This window comes from Heliconius melpomene, chromosome 17 (genome assembly GCF_056956725.1).
Source record: "Heliconius melpomene rosina isolate 202511_hmr_F chromosome 17, ASM5695672v1, whole genome shotgun sequence".
Lineage (NCBI taxonomy): Eukaryota > Metazoa > Arthropoda > Insecta > Lepidoptera > Nymphalidae > Heliconius > Heliconius melpomene.
The window spans coordinates 3283128-3302757 of NC_140405.1; the positions used below are offsets into that span (position 1 = coordinate 3283128).

The 19630-nt window shown below is 33.2% G+C and overlaps 1 protein-coding gene across 1 annotated transcript in view; it reads right to left on the reverse strand.

The window, feature by feature from the left end:
• Positions 1–303: 303 nt before the first annotated feature.
• Tmtc3 (Transmembrane O-mannosyltransferase targeting cadherins 3) overlaps positions 304–19630 on the reverse strand; it is a 121678-nt gene continuing 102351 nt past the window's right edge. The window contains exons 3-12 of the mRNA XM_085201178.1: positions 15248–15329; positions 11380–11479; positions 9038–9153; positions 7316–7521; positions 6688–6892; positions 5674–5937; positions 4475–4960; positions 3744–3930; positions 3162–3442; positions 304–2837 (exon numbers count right to left, since the gene is read on the reverse strand). Of these exons, the coding sequence (XP_085057304.1) occupies positions 2511–2837; positions 3162–3442; positions 3744–3930; positions 4475–4960; positions 5674–5937; positions 6688–6892; positions 7316–7521; positions 9038–9153; positions 11380–11479; positions 15248–15329 (2254 nt within the window). The 3' untranslated portion in view covers positions 304–2510. The remainder of the gene's footprint in view (positions 2838–3161; positions 3443–3743; positions 3931–4474; positions 4961–5673; positions 5938–6687; positions 6893–7315; positions 7522–9037; positions 9154–11379; positions 11480–15247; positions 15330–19630) is intronic.

Consider the following 19630-nt stretch of genomic DNA (forward strand, 5'->3'; position numbering starts at 1 on the left):
AAGATAGATGTCCATATCTATACAATAATAAATAAAAAAAAAAAGATAAGTATGGTAATTATACAAAGTACATTTTAAAATAGAAAAAAATATATGAGGATAACTAAGTAACTAAATAACTTAACTAGTATTTCCTGGATATTACGCCTGGCTCTCTGGCTATCACCAGCGGTTGCAGCGTCAGCGTCAATGTCAGGAGGTCACGACGGTCTAATTGATTTGTTAATATAAACATGTTAGAAATATATTAACTTTACCAGAAAGCTAGGATTTTTAAATTAGGCGAGGGAAAAAACGCACAAATAATTTGAAACATCATTTATTTTATAAAAATAAATGTTTTGACGACAAATAGTTTATAATATTCGGGGTCCTTACGAATTCTTACTCTCACGGGATTTCCCATCAGAAATGTTTCAAGACATTGTAAAAAATTCAGTTTTTACAAAAGTTACTTCTTTTATCTTAAAACATTAACAACGTTACATTTTCACATCTACATAATTATTTCTAATAACGGTCGATCACTTTATTTTTACATACAACATTGGCGTTATTTAAAATAAACGTCTAAATAGGAAAGTTTGTTAGAAGCTTCGAAATTGCACGATCGTGAGCACTTAATGAGAACTCGGATTTTTTTCAATAATTAATATATTAGGCCACTTAATAGTACAAATAAAAAAATATATATAAATGCAATAAATTAAAATATCTGTGGTTACGATATATAATATAAGTATCTTGTAAAAATCCGAGTCTCATTTAGTCTGAGGTATTTAAAAAATAGAAATTAAGTATAAAAATATATGGAGAATCATTTGAAAGTATTAAATAGTATTATTTATATGGTGTCATAGTAGTCCCGCGAGCTCGAAGCGGCCGCAGTGCGCGCGCACTCCCGCGACAGGCACTTCACTGTATTGATCGGAGTGTACCGACTTACAAATTATATAAAACACCACAATTTAAATTTTAAAAAATATGGATAATATAACATAGGAAATGTTAAATTAATATTTTTCGAGTTAACTTAGTAATAATAAGGAAAGTACAACTTTATAATGTTCTTAAATAATACGTATCTATGGGATTTGTTGCAGGTTTTCCTAATCTCTATTCCCAACGCCTAAAAAGCTTGGGGTGTTTACTTTATTTTAGAATACGTAACATTTAGAATGATTATCATTCTTTAAAAAATGTTTAAAAACGAAGATATAATTAAGTACGTCGAAAATAACAAAACTATTACAAGACGATCACTTAAAGTTATTCAGTATGTACAGTTCGGTCAATAAAATACTCTTTCGTTCCATTGATTCGGTTAAATCGAAGTAATTTTAAAAATAATTGTTTTATACTATTATTAGTATAAGAATATAAAAATAAAATAAAAAAAAAATCATTGTTCAGACTAGCATGTATGTCCGATAACCGAAATGATAAAACGAAAAAGTATCACAACCAAAAAATTATTAAAACAACCGAAGTGTTGCAACCGAACCGAGCGGTTACGTTTGATTCTATACACTATTTGACGTTTACACAAAGATTATCCGTATACCAGGCTAATGATGAAAGCTCGTTCCAACATTTCTACACATTTACAAATATACATAAATACGAATATATTGAATGCGACAAACTATAATAATATCACGGAATGCAGCAAATAAGCCCTACGAGATCGAGAACACTAAAAATCTAAGTTTTTATGGGAAAAGGATGAAAAGCGTGGAAATAAATGAAGACGGCGAATACCCTGATTGTTCGCAAATCATATGGAATAATAATAGATTGGTTTTTACAAGTATTTACAGTTTGACTTTTTTCTACGGGATTTTATGGTATTGCACAAGAAATAAACATATGGTGTTAGAATTTTGAGAAATTTTGTCATTAGTTCAGATAGAATAGATGTTAGTGTCATTGTACACTTTGCCTTATTTTTGTAAATTTTCATTGTTATTGTTCACAATTCCAATCATCTTATTGTGTTTTAAATATATTTAAGACAAGATAATTCATCATCATTTATATTTTTTTCAAAATTGTACTTACAGAAAATAAATAACTTCGACAAGAGTCTATTCGCTGATTGAATTATATTTTGTCTAAAACGTTCTATACAACTAATCGGATTTTTTTGAACATCCTTTGATTTCATAAATCTTTCGTCAGTAATCAATAACGTCAGTCAGATGTAAGGAATGATTTTGTTATATACCTACAAAGTTATCGCACCCTTAAAATAAAAGTGACCAAACTTAAAGATTGCAAATAGTGTCAAATTTGAGAAAATGTTTTATTAGCAGCTTTCAGGTCTAAAAATTATGAAATTTTGACTAAGTCACTTTCATTTTAACACTACAATACAAATCAACCAAAACAAAAAAAAGTATAGTTTACAAATATACGTTATACGGGATGAATTTAATTACATACATAATACATATATTCGTATATAAATCAATCAATCAATCAATTTGCAATTAAATTTAGAATCACCGCTATGATTGATCAATTTCATGTGGATCAGGGGGCTGTTGAGGGATGTAATTCCACCTCGCTCGTACTACAGGGGGGGCTTGATTAGTAGGGCTTTCAGGGTTTTGTGGGTTTTCGGGGTTTTTGGAGTTCTCGGGGTTTTGGGGGTTCCGTCTTGCTCGGACTACGGCGAGATGTCTTTGTATGTAGTGTTCGTGGGGGGCGAGTAATGCAGCTCTTTGTAAGCATTGTTCTGCGATGGCGAGTTTTCCTCTCTCAACGGCAACTACGCATAGGTTGTGTAGCGCTTGGACGTTGTCGGGTTCAAGTTCTAAGATGCGACGGTAGCACTGGAATTGATATATAAGAGTTATGTTGGTTAAAACGTTTTTAATGTTCAAAAATAAAAGTAAATATTTTTTTGTTATCACATAGAAATTGTCAACATCACGTTTAAGTTATATGAATGAGAATTTTCGAACATTTATAGTTTCATCATTTTCGATAATTTTTATAAATAACATTAATTTACATAAAATAAATGTAATCTAGCTGGAGAGACAAATACATTAAGAAAAATACAAAATAGATAAACAGTCAAACACAACAAATGTAGTGTGTTTTATTATTTATAAATAATCAAATCAAAATTTAAGATAACCAACTATACTCACACTCTCAGCTGCATCCAGATCTTTAACCGAATTGATATAAATATCCCCCAAAAGCACCAACGCTTTGACATGATCTGGATGATGTCTAACAAGTTGTTTCAAAAACGGCGCAGCTTCTAATGGCCTTCTTCGATCTGCTAATAATAGAGCTAGATTAAACAAGGCAGATCTGAAATCAGGTTTTAGGTGAACTGCTGCCCTGAACCATCTCTCCGCACACTCCGCGTCGCCCTCGTCCATGCACACCATGCCGAGGTTGAAGTGTACTCTCTCGTTTGTAGCTGGAAAAAAAATAGATTTCTGTTTAATAATGTTTAGATTGCTTGATGGAAATCGTCGTTTTGTATTTCAAAAAATATATTTTTAAGTTTTATCCATGTTATATAATAAATGTACATAATCGAAATTTAATATATATACAAAAAAAAATATTTAAAGGTTTGGTCTATTGGGTGCAACGCTTAATTCAACTAGATCAAGCAAATAAGTATTTTAATTTATAAAAAAAAGGGTTTTCTCCATTTTCTTCCATTTTCTATTCTCTTTATACTAAAAAAAAACTACATGCAATAATGCCCATACCATCTTTATCTAGTAATTTCAACAATCTCTGTCTCGCCAAATGTCTCAAGTCCGCCGCTCCCAGCTCTTGCAATAGTATCGCGGAGTTTAACAGCGCCTGTTCGTGTTCGGGTTCAAGTTCTAGTGCTTTGTCGAGGTAGGCGAGAGCTTGAGATGCTTTACCTTGTTCTAAAAGAACTACTCCGAGCTACAGAGAAAAGGAGAAAATTAAAAAGTGATAATATTTTCTGTCATATTATTATAAAGATGACGAGTTTGTTTGGTTTGAAGAGGAAATTTCTTAATATGTTGGTTAGATCATTTTCTTTTTGTCTTGTAGTGTAGTGGAACAGCATCTGACTGTAATCGTGATAGTTGTGATTTCGACACCCACTCGGGAGAATGAATTAATATAAAGATATGGTTCGGCGTTGAGTTCCGCCACTTCACACAAAAATGTAGAAAAGAGAGATACATGACACTAGATACTCTTTGCCCGTATGGGATAAATCTGAAAAAATATAAAGTTATTTACATTTATGATTTTAAGCAAAAATATTTGATTGCTCCATCAAATTCTAATTAAAAAGATATAAAATTGATTGTCTATTATTACGTAGCAGGTCAAAAAGTTTAAGCGATCGTTTGTCATTTTAACTGCATGATTTATTAATATAGTAATTTTTAGTAATTAATCAGTAAGTTTTTTATTGCAAGTATTTTTTTGTGAAAAAAAGCGTTAAAATACTCACATTATAATAAATATCAGGGTTCCCGCTATCGTAGAGCAAGGCCCGCTCATACACCTCCTGCGCCTCCTTCGTTCTGTTCAACTTAATCAAAATGTCCCCTCTATTGATATACGCCTGTGTATAATCGGCCCTCATGCTGATAGCTTGTCTGTACAGCATATCTGCTTCTTCCAATCGCGTCGCATTTTTAGATATCAAATTAGCCAAGTTCAGGAAAACATTTAAATGATTCGGAGCAATTCGTGCTTGGTACGATTCTCCTGGTTTAGCTTTTGGTAGTAAGGATTTAGCTTTGACATAGGCTTCTTCGGCGTCCTGATATCTTCCTAGGTGGTTGAAGGTTCTTCCTACGTTGATGTGGGCGCCCACGTCGTCCGGTTGCACGTTGACTGCGGTTTTGAAGAATTCTAATGCGTCTGCGTACTTTCCATCAGCTTCTAGCGCGTGGCCAACGTTGTTGTAAAGCTTTGCGTTGTGACGGTTCACCTGGAATTTTGGGTGAAATTAAGTTTATTATTTCTTTGTTTACAAGTCAGTTTAATATAACTATTGTGATAAAACTTCGCAAATAAATTAAACCGACTTTATTGGTTTATTTATGTATCTGTCTGGTACCAATGTTCCCTCTAATTCTACGTATCTCAAAGAATGCTTAACTACTTTTACCTTTAACTGTCCTTTAATTCATTTGAGATATTTGCGGTCGAGCATATATTAGCACACGTACTTGGTATCCTATATAGAATATCATACCCAAATGTTATCAGATTCTAAAAATTCACCATACGTAAAATGACTACATATTAAACAGACAATACTTTCTTGGAGTCGGATAAATAGAAAATAATATCAAAATGTAAGATTTAATATCAAACAGTTTAACAAATAAAAGTACTTTCGATTCCGGAACTATTTCCGGTTATTGTTATTGGTAATTTCCACTATTGAAAATAAAGTTTTTTGAGTAATAAGGGTTCCTAAATATAAGTTCAAATACAATTTATTTATTTTTTTATATTTAAATCTTGTTAGTTTCGCGAAAGTCATGATGTAACCAATGTTAACTGAAAAACATGACGTAACTACACACAAAATCTATCTTCTATCAGGATATCAATCCTAACAAGATATTATTGGAAGCTATCCAGATTATTACAAAGAGCAAATGTTGTAACAAACTTAAAATATTAGGTAATCACCTTTAATCCGGATGCAAAAATGGAATACTCGGTTTTCCAATCCCAATTTCTCACATAAGTTTTGGCACTGAATGCCAAGAGAAGGAAAATTAAGGCTCCAGCTGCCAACTTGGCCCGTTTCTTGGCAAACAAGCGCCACCCGTGTGCCACTAAAAGGCACCAACCCATAGATGGCATGTAGAGAACCCGTTCTGCCACCACAAAGCCAACGGGGAAAAATAGATTAGATGCAGGCAGGAACGGTAAAACGAGTAATGCCAAACCCTGGAAACAAAAATCTATTATGAAACATATTTTTTTGTTATTAACAAGTACTGTTTGTATGCCCTTCTATTGTTTGATCTAAAAATTTAATGTTGCTTATTAATCTTTAATACATTTTTCTTGGTATTCTCTCGTTTCTATAATCGAAATAACATTAAAGCGTGTTATTAAGAGCGAGTATAACTGACAAAAAAGAAAACGTGATATTATATTACGAAATATGATTGATATGTTATGCTTTCAGTGCTCTAGACATGTAATAAATTGAGAAGAAAATGTATTGTACGGTTGCCAAAATGCTAAACTCAAAGTAGATAAGAATTCTGAATTTCCTAGTTTAAATTGTAAGACTTCCAGAGACGTTTATAAGCATTCAAATGCTGTTAAATGTGCAGCTAATTGGGTGTAACTTTAAATAATTTAAAGTAATAATTGCTGAAGTAGTTACATAAAAAGTTTTTAAAGGCCATCGCAGCAAAGTTGCTACGTATTTAATTCAACGTGGTGATTGCAGGTTTTAAGTTGATTAAAGCGAATATTTACTTGTATATTTAAAAACATTTCGTTTGGTTGACGTGTTAATCTAAGTCCAGAGTTAGAAAAACCTTTAACTATTTGGAAAATGACGAAGTAGTTATTATCCTTCTGATAACACTATTGAATTGCCTTTACTACTGTTTCAACGTTCGTTTCAACAAACACTACTATTATATATGAGATGGACGAAAGTAATAAAGAAAATTATCATACCATCGATAAAGCTGAAGACCGCGTTCTCAGAGCATGTATAGCGGCGGCTATCAGAGTGGTTACCAGGGCCAGAGTTGCCAAGTTCCGTGGATCCCGCCAGGACCGCAGTAAGGCGACAGTCCCCATGGTCCAATCGCAGCACAGCGCTTCCGGTAGTGTTAGCAACCAGGCGTTGAGAGCCGGCAGATACGCGAATGTCAAGTGTCTGAAAGATCAAGTTATAGTAGAAAAGGATTTTATATGGGATTTATGTTTTCTGTATAATAATATTTAACTGAATCTAAGGAATATGTATGAGAAGTCTTATAAAAGATTCCATTTCCCAAATTGGAATATAAAAAAGTTAGTTATTGACTAGCAAATATGAGATTTATATATTTTACCAAACTATTCGCAGTTACTGGGAATATACAATAATGTTTTAATTAATTTGATTTATATTTTACGTTCATCATTACTTCTTATTACAAAAAAATCTTTCTTTATCTCTTTTGTCTCACCTGAGATTGACATAGGTATGTTTTATTTATATTTATAGGAAATATTTCTATAAAAGAAGCAAATTTTAAAAACGTGGAATCTTTTCAACTACATAGGCGGGAATAATTATAGCTTATATTTAACTTACCTAGCCGGCGGCAAAGCAGCACCCGCAGGGTTATCAAACCTGGTGAACACAGGCAGCTGAGCACCCATGACGTGGAGCCTGGCAGCCAGCAGCGCCAAGGTCGCGCAGCACACGGTGGCGACCCGACGAGCAGCCTCCCCGCAGGCACACCCCCACCCGCCCTTACCCCAGTACTCGAGCCACGATCTACTTGTGCAGTTACGACGCTGAGGAAAAATTGGAATTTAGTTAGATTTTCATTTGATTTGGCAATTTTGAACAATAAAAAGAATTTGTTATATTTTTTTAGCTTCATGTTGTATCTTGCATGTAGCAGGGTAGTCAAGAGGATTCTAGTGTTAGAACACTTGTTCCACACTTTCTGATGAATTTTTAAGACATTCAATGTTGAGTGGCGGAGATGAACTCCGCACTTTATCTTATTACTAGAGAAAGGAAATGAAAATAATAAATGATTCATTTTCTCGAATGGGAATTGAACCCATACCTTGAGCATTTACAGTCATGATGACCTTATGTTATGGAAATTAGGATGAATGAAGGCCGTCGTGGCGTAGTGGCATATTTGCTAGATAGTTATAATTTCGTTAACAGAATTATCTTATCTGTATTCTACTTAAAATTACAAAATACAAATCTAACAATACAAATAAAAATACAAATAAAAAATTACAATTCCAATTGTAAGTAGCCAACTGTTTTAGAATACTATTTTCTAAATCAGTATCAAAATCTTGACAGTTTGAAAGAACCCTTTTAAACCCATTTACGTCTACTTGGTAGTCGCTTTGTCTATTTCAATGTTAAATAGAGGATATTACACAATAACTGTTTTACTACTCGACAAGCAATGCCTCCAGAATTCGCCCGAAAATGGTAAATGGGGAACGGAGAGTCTTAACTACCGTCCCTTTGTCTATCCTGCTGTGTGCGGGGTGCGGGATACAGCGTTGAAGATGATGATTTTTTATTGTTACACAAATTAAGCCTAACGATGTAATACATGCTAATATATTACATCGTTAATAATAATAAATAATAAAACAAATCAAGAAAAACACATAAAAATTTAATATTTTTAAAAAATTAAGATCTATTTTATAAAAATCAATATCACATAAATTGTATTAAACGACAATAACTTTTAGATATCTTATAGAAATTAAATCACTCATCAGCAATATCCAACAAAATAGACCAACATACTATAGTCAACTTCATTCCAGTCAGTTTACCCAGAACAAGGAAGCTGGTAATCGCCTTATATGTTTAGAATTTTGATGTGGAACGTCCGTAGCAAATATATTCGTATTGGATCCCGACATCTGTGTACTCTCAGACTCAATACACAAAACTAGAATACTCGATGGGAGCCCATTTGTTCCGGCTTTGGAAGTTTAGTTTGAAACTTCGATCCGTTTAGAATCCGTATCTCGATATCTCGAATCACGGAGGAAGCGCCAGTTCGCTAACTTGCCGTATACGGGTCACTGTCTTAAAGATTGGTTGGTGATGTTTAATTGTATTTGCATGGAATTTATATATTTCTATTTATAATTAAAACATTGCTTGTAATTGATTGCCTCGAGTGGGGATCGAACTCACAATAATCGTGCTTTTGTAGTCAGTCGCTGTCTCAGTGCTCCACAATGGCGATGACAATATTATATAAGATAAATAAGTATATCTGTACATTTATCATTTATATAAGAATATCTTTACCTTCTGAGCAACGAAGAGCTCGTACACAACACAAACAGCGGTGACCGTGATCCCCTGTTCCTTGCACAGCATGGCAATGCCGACGCACGCGGTGCACGCGGCTACGTAGCGCCAGTCTGAAAAGTAAAAAATGTGTTAAATATATAGACATGGAAAAATAATGGAAATACTGAAATTGCATAGATACCAATTTTAACAACTTTTCGGCTAGATTATTTTTTCCAAATCTTTTTACTATTTTTTTTAGCTTCACGTTGTGTCCTGAATATAGAATGGTAGGCAGAGGGAATACAGCGTTAAGACACACCGTTTCCCACTTTCCGCTGTATTTTCACGGCGTTGCGTGTTGAGCGGCGCGACATAACGCCGTGCTTTTATCTTGGTACCAGGGCGACGAAATGAAATATAAATAAATAATAATTAATTCCTCTGGATGGGTATCAAACCCACAGTCAAAGGCTTTTGTCCCTCCGCTACGACACGACAGCATCATTTAATTTGTCTTTAATTATATTTTCATAACAGCGTTGTGATTGGTAAACGCACAAAATAATTTACGTTACTCATTTCACAGTTGGTATATATTCGTAGCTGTCACATTTAGTTGCTTGTCAAAAATAAACGAAATAAAACAGTACAAAAGAGAGAACGTTGGCAAACAATAATAAATTTCTTGTCGTTTCCTCATCCTTCATATATTTACCCTCGAAACGACAAGGAACGGTAAAATACGAAAGTATTTGTATTACTTTAACATTTGACTGTATTATTTTCAACTTGTGTCTTGAGAGATTCAGTTCAAAGTTCTCAAAGATTGGCCTTATCAGGTACTTAACCGCAGGGCAACGGCGGTCTGGGTGAGGCATGGCCCTTCAACACAGTAAGGAGCTTCAGGGTCTACTTTATGTGAGCAAGTCAAATAGGGTTGGGAATGTCAAGCTATACGGGCTTAGCGATTAAGGTTAGTACCGGTGATAATTGAATTACATTTACTCGGTTATGGAGAAAATACACGTGTTAAAATAAACAGTATAATGAGTTTTAATCTATTTTTAAATATAATAAAAAGAATATTATGTATATAGATTGTACTGATTGAAAAAATAAGGCTAATATTATTAATAATTAAAACTCTATGTATTTAAATTATTTTAAATAATAACTGAAATCCCAAAATTATTCATTCTATAAAAAACAGACAGAAATATTGTTACAGGAGCACGATGACACTATAAAACTAAGGAAAAGAGCTAAAGAAGTTAAACGTGTAAATGGCTATCGTCGAACACTTTCCTATTGTCGGTAATTTTTGAGAACGTGAAACGCGATTAAATTGAAGCCAATCTCGGTCACAATTTTTAACCCCATCAAGTTAGCTGGGGTCCAAAAGGAAAATGTAGGTAGAGTGGGAGCTGCTAAAACATTTGCGCGTTCGTAAGAGCTTAACGAAATTACATTCCATACAGGTATACGTAGGGATGTTCGAGCGTCCTTGGCTTAAAGTATCCTATACGTATTTCTAACATTTAAAGTGTTATTCCACACTTTAGAGAGAAAAAAACTTAATCAGAAAACGTATAAAAATATGAACATAGCGGGATGTGAACCCGCACCTCTTTGGAAACCGTCCAAGAGGGTGAGGACCAAGAGGTTGTATGGTGTCTAAAGAGGCGCGGGTTTAATTCCAGCTACGTTCCATTTTATATGTTTTCTTAATAAATATTTTACCTATACGTGTTCATACTGTAGAATTCGTCCCCAAAATGAAATTAGTTGCAATGTACTGGATTTGGATACAGTTTCCGGAAAGTAGCGTTCATAATATTTGAACTCTGTCGGCGTATCCGACAACGTATGTTTGTGACGACAAAGTTTGGCCAACCTTTTGGGGGTTACTTAACATGTTAGCTTTGTTATAATTACTCGAGAGTGATATCGTTGCAGCTTTCGGTATTATTATGTATATAAATTTTCCTGTACTACCAAACATTTTCGGTGTAAGTTTTTATAATATTGAAATAAATTATGAGTTTGTCATATGTATTATTTTGTAATTAAGCAATTAAAAAAATATATCTATAAATCAATGTTTATTTTTACTTCTTGTAAAAGATATTCAGTTCAAAAGTGAAACTTATAAACTTATAAATTGAAAAAATAAACCATCGCTTACAATAAGTCAAAGTCGTCGCAACTATATTTAATTAAAAAGAAATCTTAAACACAAATAAAAAAATTCAAATAACCCTAAAACATTCAAAACTCAAATAGTAAATTACCACTTACCCACCTACCTACAATAAATATGAAAGTTTCACCAAAACGTGTCTATCAAACCGTACCTGTACACCGTCTCCGGCTGGCGGCGCGCGCGTAACAGAGCAGCGCGGCCAGGAAAAACAGCGACGACAGCATCTCAGCCCTGCCCACGACGCCTGTCACCTGTACGAACGAGTTAAATCATTTTAGTTTTAATAGACGCCATTAGAGAGCTTTTACTTTGTTTCACGTGCTTCGCTAAATTTGTGAAGCTTTGTTTTATTTATTTTGTATAAGTTAGTTTAGTATAATACATTTTATGTTGAGGTATTTTAGACTATAATTAGCTTTGCTTCACGCATAGCAGTGGGCAGAGAGATCCTTTTGGTATTATATATGTATTTTCCTGCATTTCCATACATTTTCAGTATAAATGCTTATAAATTGAAATAAGTTTGTTATTTGATTTATCAACTTCACGCTGATAGGGCTATAGCAGGGCAGGAAGAAATAATATGTAAGCTGTTAAGATACTTCGTTCCCATTAAGACACTTCCGTTTATCACTTTCCTTCGAAACCTGGACGCATTGGGTGTTGAGTGGCGAAACTCAACTCTGCGCTTTGCTTTGAAAATTAGCCTTGCATTCTGCGCAATTATATTAAAATATATAATCAGGTTAATATAAATGTGAATAGCATTTCATTTTTAAAAACTTCTTTCATATGCAAATAACCAATTTCATTTTTAAGGAATTAATGTAAAACAAAATACGTAGCTTGGGATTTTTTAAATTTTTCTTTTGAAAAGTTAATGAAATGCCAGCGAAAGCTTACTAACCTTAACCTCTCAGAATCCGGCTCAATTGGGCCTCGAGTTACTTTGTAATATTCCTTAGTAACAGTTATAAAGGGGCCATTAAAAATTCGCCTTGTAAAAGGAACGGTGCAAAAAAATAAAAGTGTAATAATGAAAGTGAGGCCCGTAAAGTACAAGGAAATAGATGTTAGCTCCGTTGGGTTGAGACCAACGAACGGGATTATTCCGTTAAGAAAATACTCCCTTCTAGTCCTTTTCAATTAATTGACAGTCCATTTACACGAAGATGTTAAAAAAAATCCTTTGTTTTTTAATGTATTATTTTTTTTCATTCTGGTGTCTTATATATTCTAGTCGCGGCGTTGAGAGCCGAGTGTCTTAACACTTCTGATACACGCGGGATACAGCGTGAAGTTGATTACGATGCAAAATATTAAAAAAAAACACAGTATTCACTACCAATCAAGTACAAAACCTGACGCTACGAGTTTATAAACGGCAAACATAGTTAGAGCCCGAGGCGGCGGGCGTCTCCGCCTCTCCGCCATGTCCTCTTACGACTTTATTACAAACTGTTTTGCTCGGAAAATAAACAAGTTAGGGAACTATTGCTGGAATTACGCCTGTATTTTTACTTAGTTGAACGTTGAAGTTGACAGCGTGCGCTTTATTTGGCCCCTTTGTAGCGGGGCAATTTGAGAAAACTTTTTAAGATGTCTTCAAATTAGAAATGTTATTTAACACAAACAAAATCTTTTCTACGAACATATAAAAACAAATCCTATAGAAAAGGTAGCGTTTAACAGCGAAATTTATTTAAATTTAAGATTTAACGTGAGTTTGCACTACGAATAAGTTGCAAATAGCCTTTAAATTTTCAGATAAACTCAGAGTTCGGCGTTAGAATTCTAAATGCAGTGGTCCCTGCCACCCCCGACGCGGTGAATGTAGATAGAAATTTTTGAATTTAAACAGAAAGAGACGACTCAATGTACAATGGAAATAAATTGAAGCGATAAACAAACTGCGGCGATAAAAGAAGTGTAATAGTATGAAATTGCTCCTATTTGCCGTGTCGCTGTGACAGACTGAGTTAAAACTTTTTAAATTAATGGTAAACCTATAAAATGGCGATGTTGGACTGCGTGGAGCGTGCAAATAAAGTATAATAAATTGTGTTTGACAGGTGAAATTAAGTTTAAGGATAGTATTGTCTTTTTTTCAGTTTCACGCTTTATCACGCCATAGCAGGATAGGTAGAGACAAGTTAGAAACGTGAGACGTGTTTTTTTATTCCTTCAGAATTCGATACATAGCGCGCCGAGTGGTAGAAGCAGCAAAGCAGTGGGTCGAAGCCACAACCATTGCGTTTACAGCATTAAATCTTGTAATATAATATTTTTACTATTAATTATATTTTATTATAAAATTTAACTCTGTACTTATAAAATTATTAATTAATTACGAAATGCAACAACACATACCTACGAATATGTTACTATAATAACATAAATTATAGTAGAACCTAAGACTCAAACAACTAAATTTAAACTATTTTCTACCACTAAACTCCTTCAAGTAATTTAAAAGAATAAATTAAAAGCAGTTTTTGACATAGTATACAAACATTATTCGAATTGAAAAGTTTCTGATTAAAGATTGAGCTCATCTGAAATAGAACTAAAAGGAAACGCTACTTTATTTGTACCTATACTTTGTATACATTGAAAATAAATACACAAGAAAGACTGCCTTCATTCTATTTTAGCCAACAAAAGGTCTTTTTGAACGCAAAAAAAGGTATTACGTTAATTCAAATTGAAGATGCGGCACAGTAGTATCAGATACGATAATAAAGAATCAACTTGAAAAGAAATAGCTCTCAGTGAGTATTCGAGGCTCGGTCGTTCCTCTAATTACACAAGTGATTGTGCGAGAGGGTATAAGGGTAGGTCAAAGATCAGTAATCGTGTGAAGGGACCTCAATGATAAAGGAACCAATTAGTTATAAATGTGAGTATAGTACTTCGAGTTTAGATGGACAAGGCAGGCGTCGGTTTCTAATTCCTATGTTAGATAACTAGAGGATTAGAAGAGACAGCTATCAAATTTGGTGAAAGACTAGATTAGGGTTAGAGATTGTGTTTATTCTAGTGTAGTTATTAGTTTATTATTATAATATATAATAAAAACAATATAAATACCTAAAACATGTGTATATAGCTTCATATAAATAATTTTATTTCATTGTATTGTATAAAAAAAATAATGTAAGATATAAATAAATTGTATATTTAAATTTCAAAACTTAATAATGAGAAATCATTTATTAATCAATAAATTGATTTATAATTAAAAGAAATAAAAGCTTTTAAGATACCTATGTAAATCTGTTTTGTTGACAGTTCATATTTTTTAAATTAAAAAATGCCTTTAAAAAGTCAAATACAAATTTGCAATTTAAAAACACTTTTATTTCCACATTTTAATATACATACAAAAATCCAATTATTTAAATATTATTTTACTAATAAAAATAGTAATAAATTTTTATAATCGCTTTACACGCTATCCATTATTTAGGCTTTAAATTTACACGCATCAACATGCATGAGAGAATAACATAGATACCGTTGAAGCGTTTAAAATACCGATAACAGTTCATTCGTCACAATGAAATTTTATATCCGTTTTATTGAATATTAATGTAATATATTGATGAATTGAAAATAAATTCTTTATTAAAATGTTAGTATTGTATTTATTTTACACAAGAGTGTGGCGTAAACGTGGTGGTTGTGGGTTCGATCCCCATTCGGGGAAATTAATTGCTATTTATTAATATTTTCATTTCTTCACTTTGGTAACAAGGCAAAGTGCTGCGTTGAGTTTTGTTCCACTCAAATGCCTCAAAAATTTGGCGAAGAATTGGAAACGGAGTGTCTTAACATTACGTTACCTCTGCCTACTGTATACGGTGTATAACATGAAGCTGAAGAAAAAAAAATATTTCTTAATTATTATTATGAATTCCATGGGATGTTTATAGCCATATCTTTGCCAATGTACATACATACATAAATAAGTTTTTTTATTAAACTATATTAACTTATTATTTATGTAGATTACTTACCGCTTCGCTGTGTATAGGATGCACCGCGAACAAGATGGCGGCCACGAAACTTGCAAATTCCGGAAGAAACATTGCGCAAACCCTGCAACATTTAAGTAGGTCAGTCAACTAATCGCGATGCCAGGACCAGTTTTACTTGTTATTTTGGAAACTTCTACAAGAAAACTTACTTAGTTAATAATATTCAATAACTTAGATCAACTAGTTGGTATTTGCTATTTGTATTACAATATAAATAAAATATAGCGATTCAGCAATGATTGCGCTTTTGGATTTAACATTGTTAAATATCCTTTTGTTTGCAAAAAAATGCCAATTTTGATGGTTTTCAATTTGATACGTAAGTTTTTTTTTAAAGTTTGAATACGAATAAATTGGTTATTATTAAAATTTTGTTCGATGACAAACAATTGATAAAAATTGACAGTTAATTGTATATTATTTCTGCAGATCTCGTTGTGTTTTAACGCTTCGCGTCTCGTTGTATTAATCCGCATGTAACAGGGCAAGCAGAGTGAGCCTAGTGTTAAGACACTCCGCAGCCCACTTTGCCCCGGATATATTTATATGATTTTTAAATAGTAAGATTTAAACCGATATTTTTTTTTTAAATAAAATAACCTAACACCACGTTATAAAAAAAAACTTATTACTTATCTTAAACAACCGGAAACTTAAATGAAATTTGAGCTAACATTATATCGAAACCACTCGTACCGTTACAGTTTCTTCGTCTAATTGTAAGAGCGGTTAAACTCATTCAGAATAAAGTACGATATAAAGTACAGCACATTCAAGTTACATCTAATACCAGCTCGAGCAGTCATTAGATAGCGAGAATGCGGTTACACTGACCGATCCAGCTTCCCAAAGAAGATTATTATCTCTCCTCTCTCCATATCTACCTACGTACAAATTTCAGGTAGAAAATGTTAATTGAGGATGAATTTTGTAATTAAAAACGGAAATGGACTCGTCTAGAAAATTTAATTCCACTCAGCATGAAAGGTTACAAACGAGCGCACGACAGGTATTTTAAGCTTCTATTCTAATATACTAAAAGCTCTTTAATTATTTCAAGAGTCTACATGATGATAGTTGAAATGATAATAGTCGTAGTAATATTACATTTCACTCAGATATACGTATGTAGGTATATCTCACTAAGTTAAACAGAATAAAATATTACTTTTTTACCTTCACGCTACACTATATCCCGCACACACCAGGGAAGGCAGAGGGAACCTCTCAGGGCAGGGGAAAAGGAGTGTTAGGACACTCCACTCATCACTCATTTCAAAAGTGGCAGAATTCAACGCTACGTTTAGCCTAGACACCAGAGCGAAGAAATGAAGATATTTAATATTACATTTCCTCGAGTGGAAATCGAACCCACAATTTGTCCCAATTACAGTCACACCGTTGTGCCGCTGCGCCACGTCTGGCCTCAACAAAATAGAATACAATTTTGTTTACAGAATACAGAATTCAGTTGAAAACATAAAAATATAGGTCAATATAAAATACAAGTGCATTGAAGCTGTAGTACAGTCATTAGTTCGTGAGTTTGCGGTTGCTGACCGATACAGTGTTCCTCTTGCTAGTTGCTGGCAACCTAAGAGTTGATTACTGATATAACCTACAACTGTGAAATAGCAGCGCCGGATGTAATATGCAGGTTTTATATTTGTTTTGTTTTTAATTAACTTTCTTCTATTAGTTGTTAGTTGTTAGCTATGTTTATTTTAGTAAGCTATGTTTTCTATATTGTTTTATTTTTAGGTAAACCATTTCTTGTTAAGTAATAACTATATGAAGATTTCAAATTTCAATATATATAAACTTTTATTTACGTAATATTTGAAAAGGCATCAATCAAAGGCATTCTGTATCTGAGACAAGCACTCGTAGCAATTGTGCTACGAAGTCAACACCTGCTTTGAATTAAAATTTATTTTTAATTTACAGTAATGAGAACAAAAATTACAAAAATTTTTAATTACAAATATAAACATCAGAACAGAAAGTTTGCATTCAATTAACAGCAGCAATAACTACAATAACATAAACAGTACTGTTTGAACCAAAATGATAAAATGGCAATAACACAATTCCGTCCATTTCGTAGCACTTAGTACGTTAAATAATAATATTCTTCATTATCACGAAGTCGGGTTCGTTGCACAGAGTGCATTTTTATTGACACTCACGTTTAATAAAAGAAATACATTTCCCAAGAACATTTAAAAGGGAAGTAACATTAATTTCTTGTGGTTATTTCAACCCTTATTACGTTGAAAGAAGGCGAGCTATTAAGAAAGTGCATGTGCACATACGTTCATAGTTTCGTTTAGCAGAAAATCCCTAGAGGGAAGTACCCCACTTTAGTTTGGCGTCTTAAAAGAAAATGCGAGCATGTCATACCGCATTCGGGAGGGTACCTACATACGTCCCCCCTCCTCCCTATTTTCAAGGAACATGGGTACGTTGTGTAAGCTTAAGATTTGTAACATTAGTCGTAGTTTGTATGAATATAGCTGCATGTTGAATGCGAAACGCGGGTTGTTAAATAATTTAGTATTTTATTAAACTTAATTTGTGAAGGTAAATTATTATATTTCGATATCTACATATGTATCATCATTATCAAATACATTATACGAAAGTCTTATAATTATCAAATTTTAGCAATTAATTATTAAATAAGTTGGTATTTAATATAGAAATACATAACCTCACGAAACTCTTAAAAATGTCAAGGATCAATTAATTATTACAATTACATGCCTGTACAGTATCCAAATAAGGTACCATCGTAATATCTTAAGATACCGATAGAAATGTATTATACTAAACATATGTATATAATAAATTTAATATGTATAAAACAAGTTTTTGGTTTCACTGTACAAACGAAAAGTTTTTCTAATAATTATCTCATAATTCAACGAACAAATTCAGAAATAAAGCTCGGGAACCCAATGAAAACTATCCTCTAACAAATATTTTGTTGAAAACCCTCAACAATGTATTCCTACATACATAATATGTACATAGATGTAAATTAATTAAACTTTTCCACACGATTTCCTTTTACGATACAAGAATTTGCTCGTAAACTGTACTAGCTGGGAGGTCCACGGAACTTCTGTGGTCGTGGTCCCCACGCACTGCGCCGCCCTCGTTCCAAATAAATAGTTGTAATGTGATTGTTTAGGAGTCCAGTCTGACCTACTTCACTTTTGTATTAGCGAGTTGATATTCAGTAAGCCTGTGAACGTTTGTTGTATTTATATTTGCGTTTGTTAACACTGTTTTTCTAAACAATTTCATATTTGTTATTATAAGTTTTTTATATATTGTTTTCCGGGTTTTTGGTGGATTGTATTTTGATCAACCTATATAGAAATTTGTAGCGATTTGCTTGAAGAACAATTGAATAACCAAAATATGAAAATTGATTAAAATAAAAATTATTCAGATTAGAGGTACGGAAAGAGACCTCGGTTGACCTTGGAACACATAGTATCGATGATACTAGAGGAAAATCCCGTAAAAAGCATGAAATCCCGTGGGATTTAAGTTACATGTTATGTCTGTTAATGATCGACGAAATACTTTTAATTGGTCATACTTTTATTTTTTGAATATATTTTTCTGTTGCGTATGATTAGAACTGTTTTTAAAACAAAGCCTCATAAATCAAATTAAATTGCACATAAAAAAATATGACTTTACCATCGTTTGAAATGTAAAGAAAATGTAGGGATAATGTGATTTTGGTTTAATGTACAAAAAAATGCTCGATTTAATCTTGCATTTTACAAGAAATGGATATTAATGGCGTGTGACGCCGTGTTAAATAGTGTGTAAGACTTGAGGTAATCTGTGTGACAAAACATTAGGAACCGCAAATAGCTCTTTGAAACAAAATACGATGTTCATATTAAATTTAAATAAAAGTTAAATTACGCGAAGAAAGATATTAGATTTATTTATTATGTGGTTCATAAATGTTTGTCAGAAATCAATAATATTCATCTATGCCAATGGAAAACACAATCTATAAGATATTTATAAACTGCATAAGCGTTGATAGTGCTATTGCTGTAAAGTATATTTATAGAGTTAACTAAGTTTCAAGTTAGGTACTGTTGCCTCAGAGTTGGAAGCTTAGGGGGAGTTAGGGGAAGTGACATTAATTGGTCAAGTTTGCGAGGTGGCGACACCGCGCGCTGTCCGGCCGCAGCCTCCTGAAACACCGACTAATTGAGATCTGTGCGCACCTCCCGCACGAGGCACGGACGGACGGACAACTTCTCTCAGAATTAAGGCACTCGTTAGCGACTTTTTGCGAAAATGGCGGAATCTCTTGAGAACTTT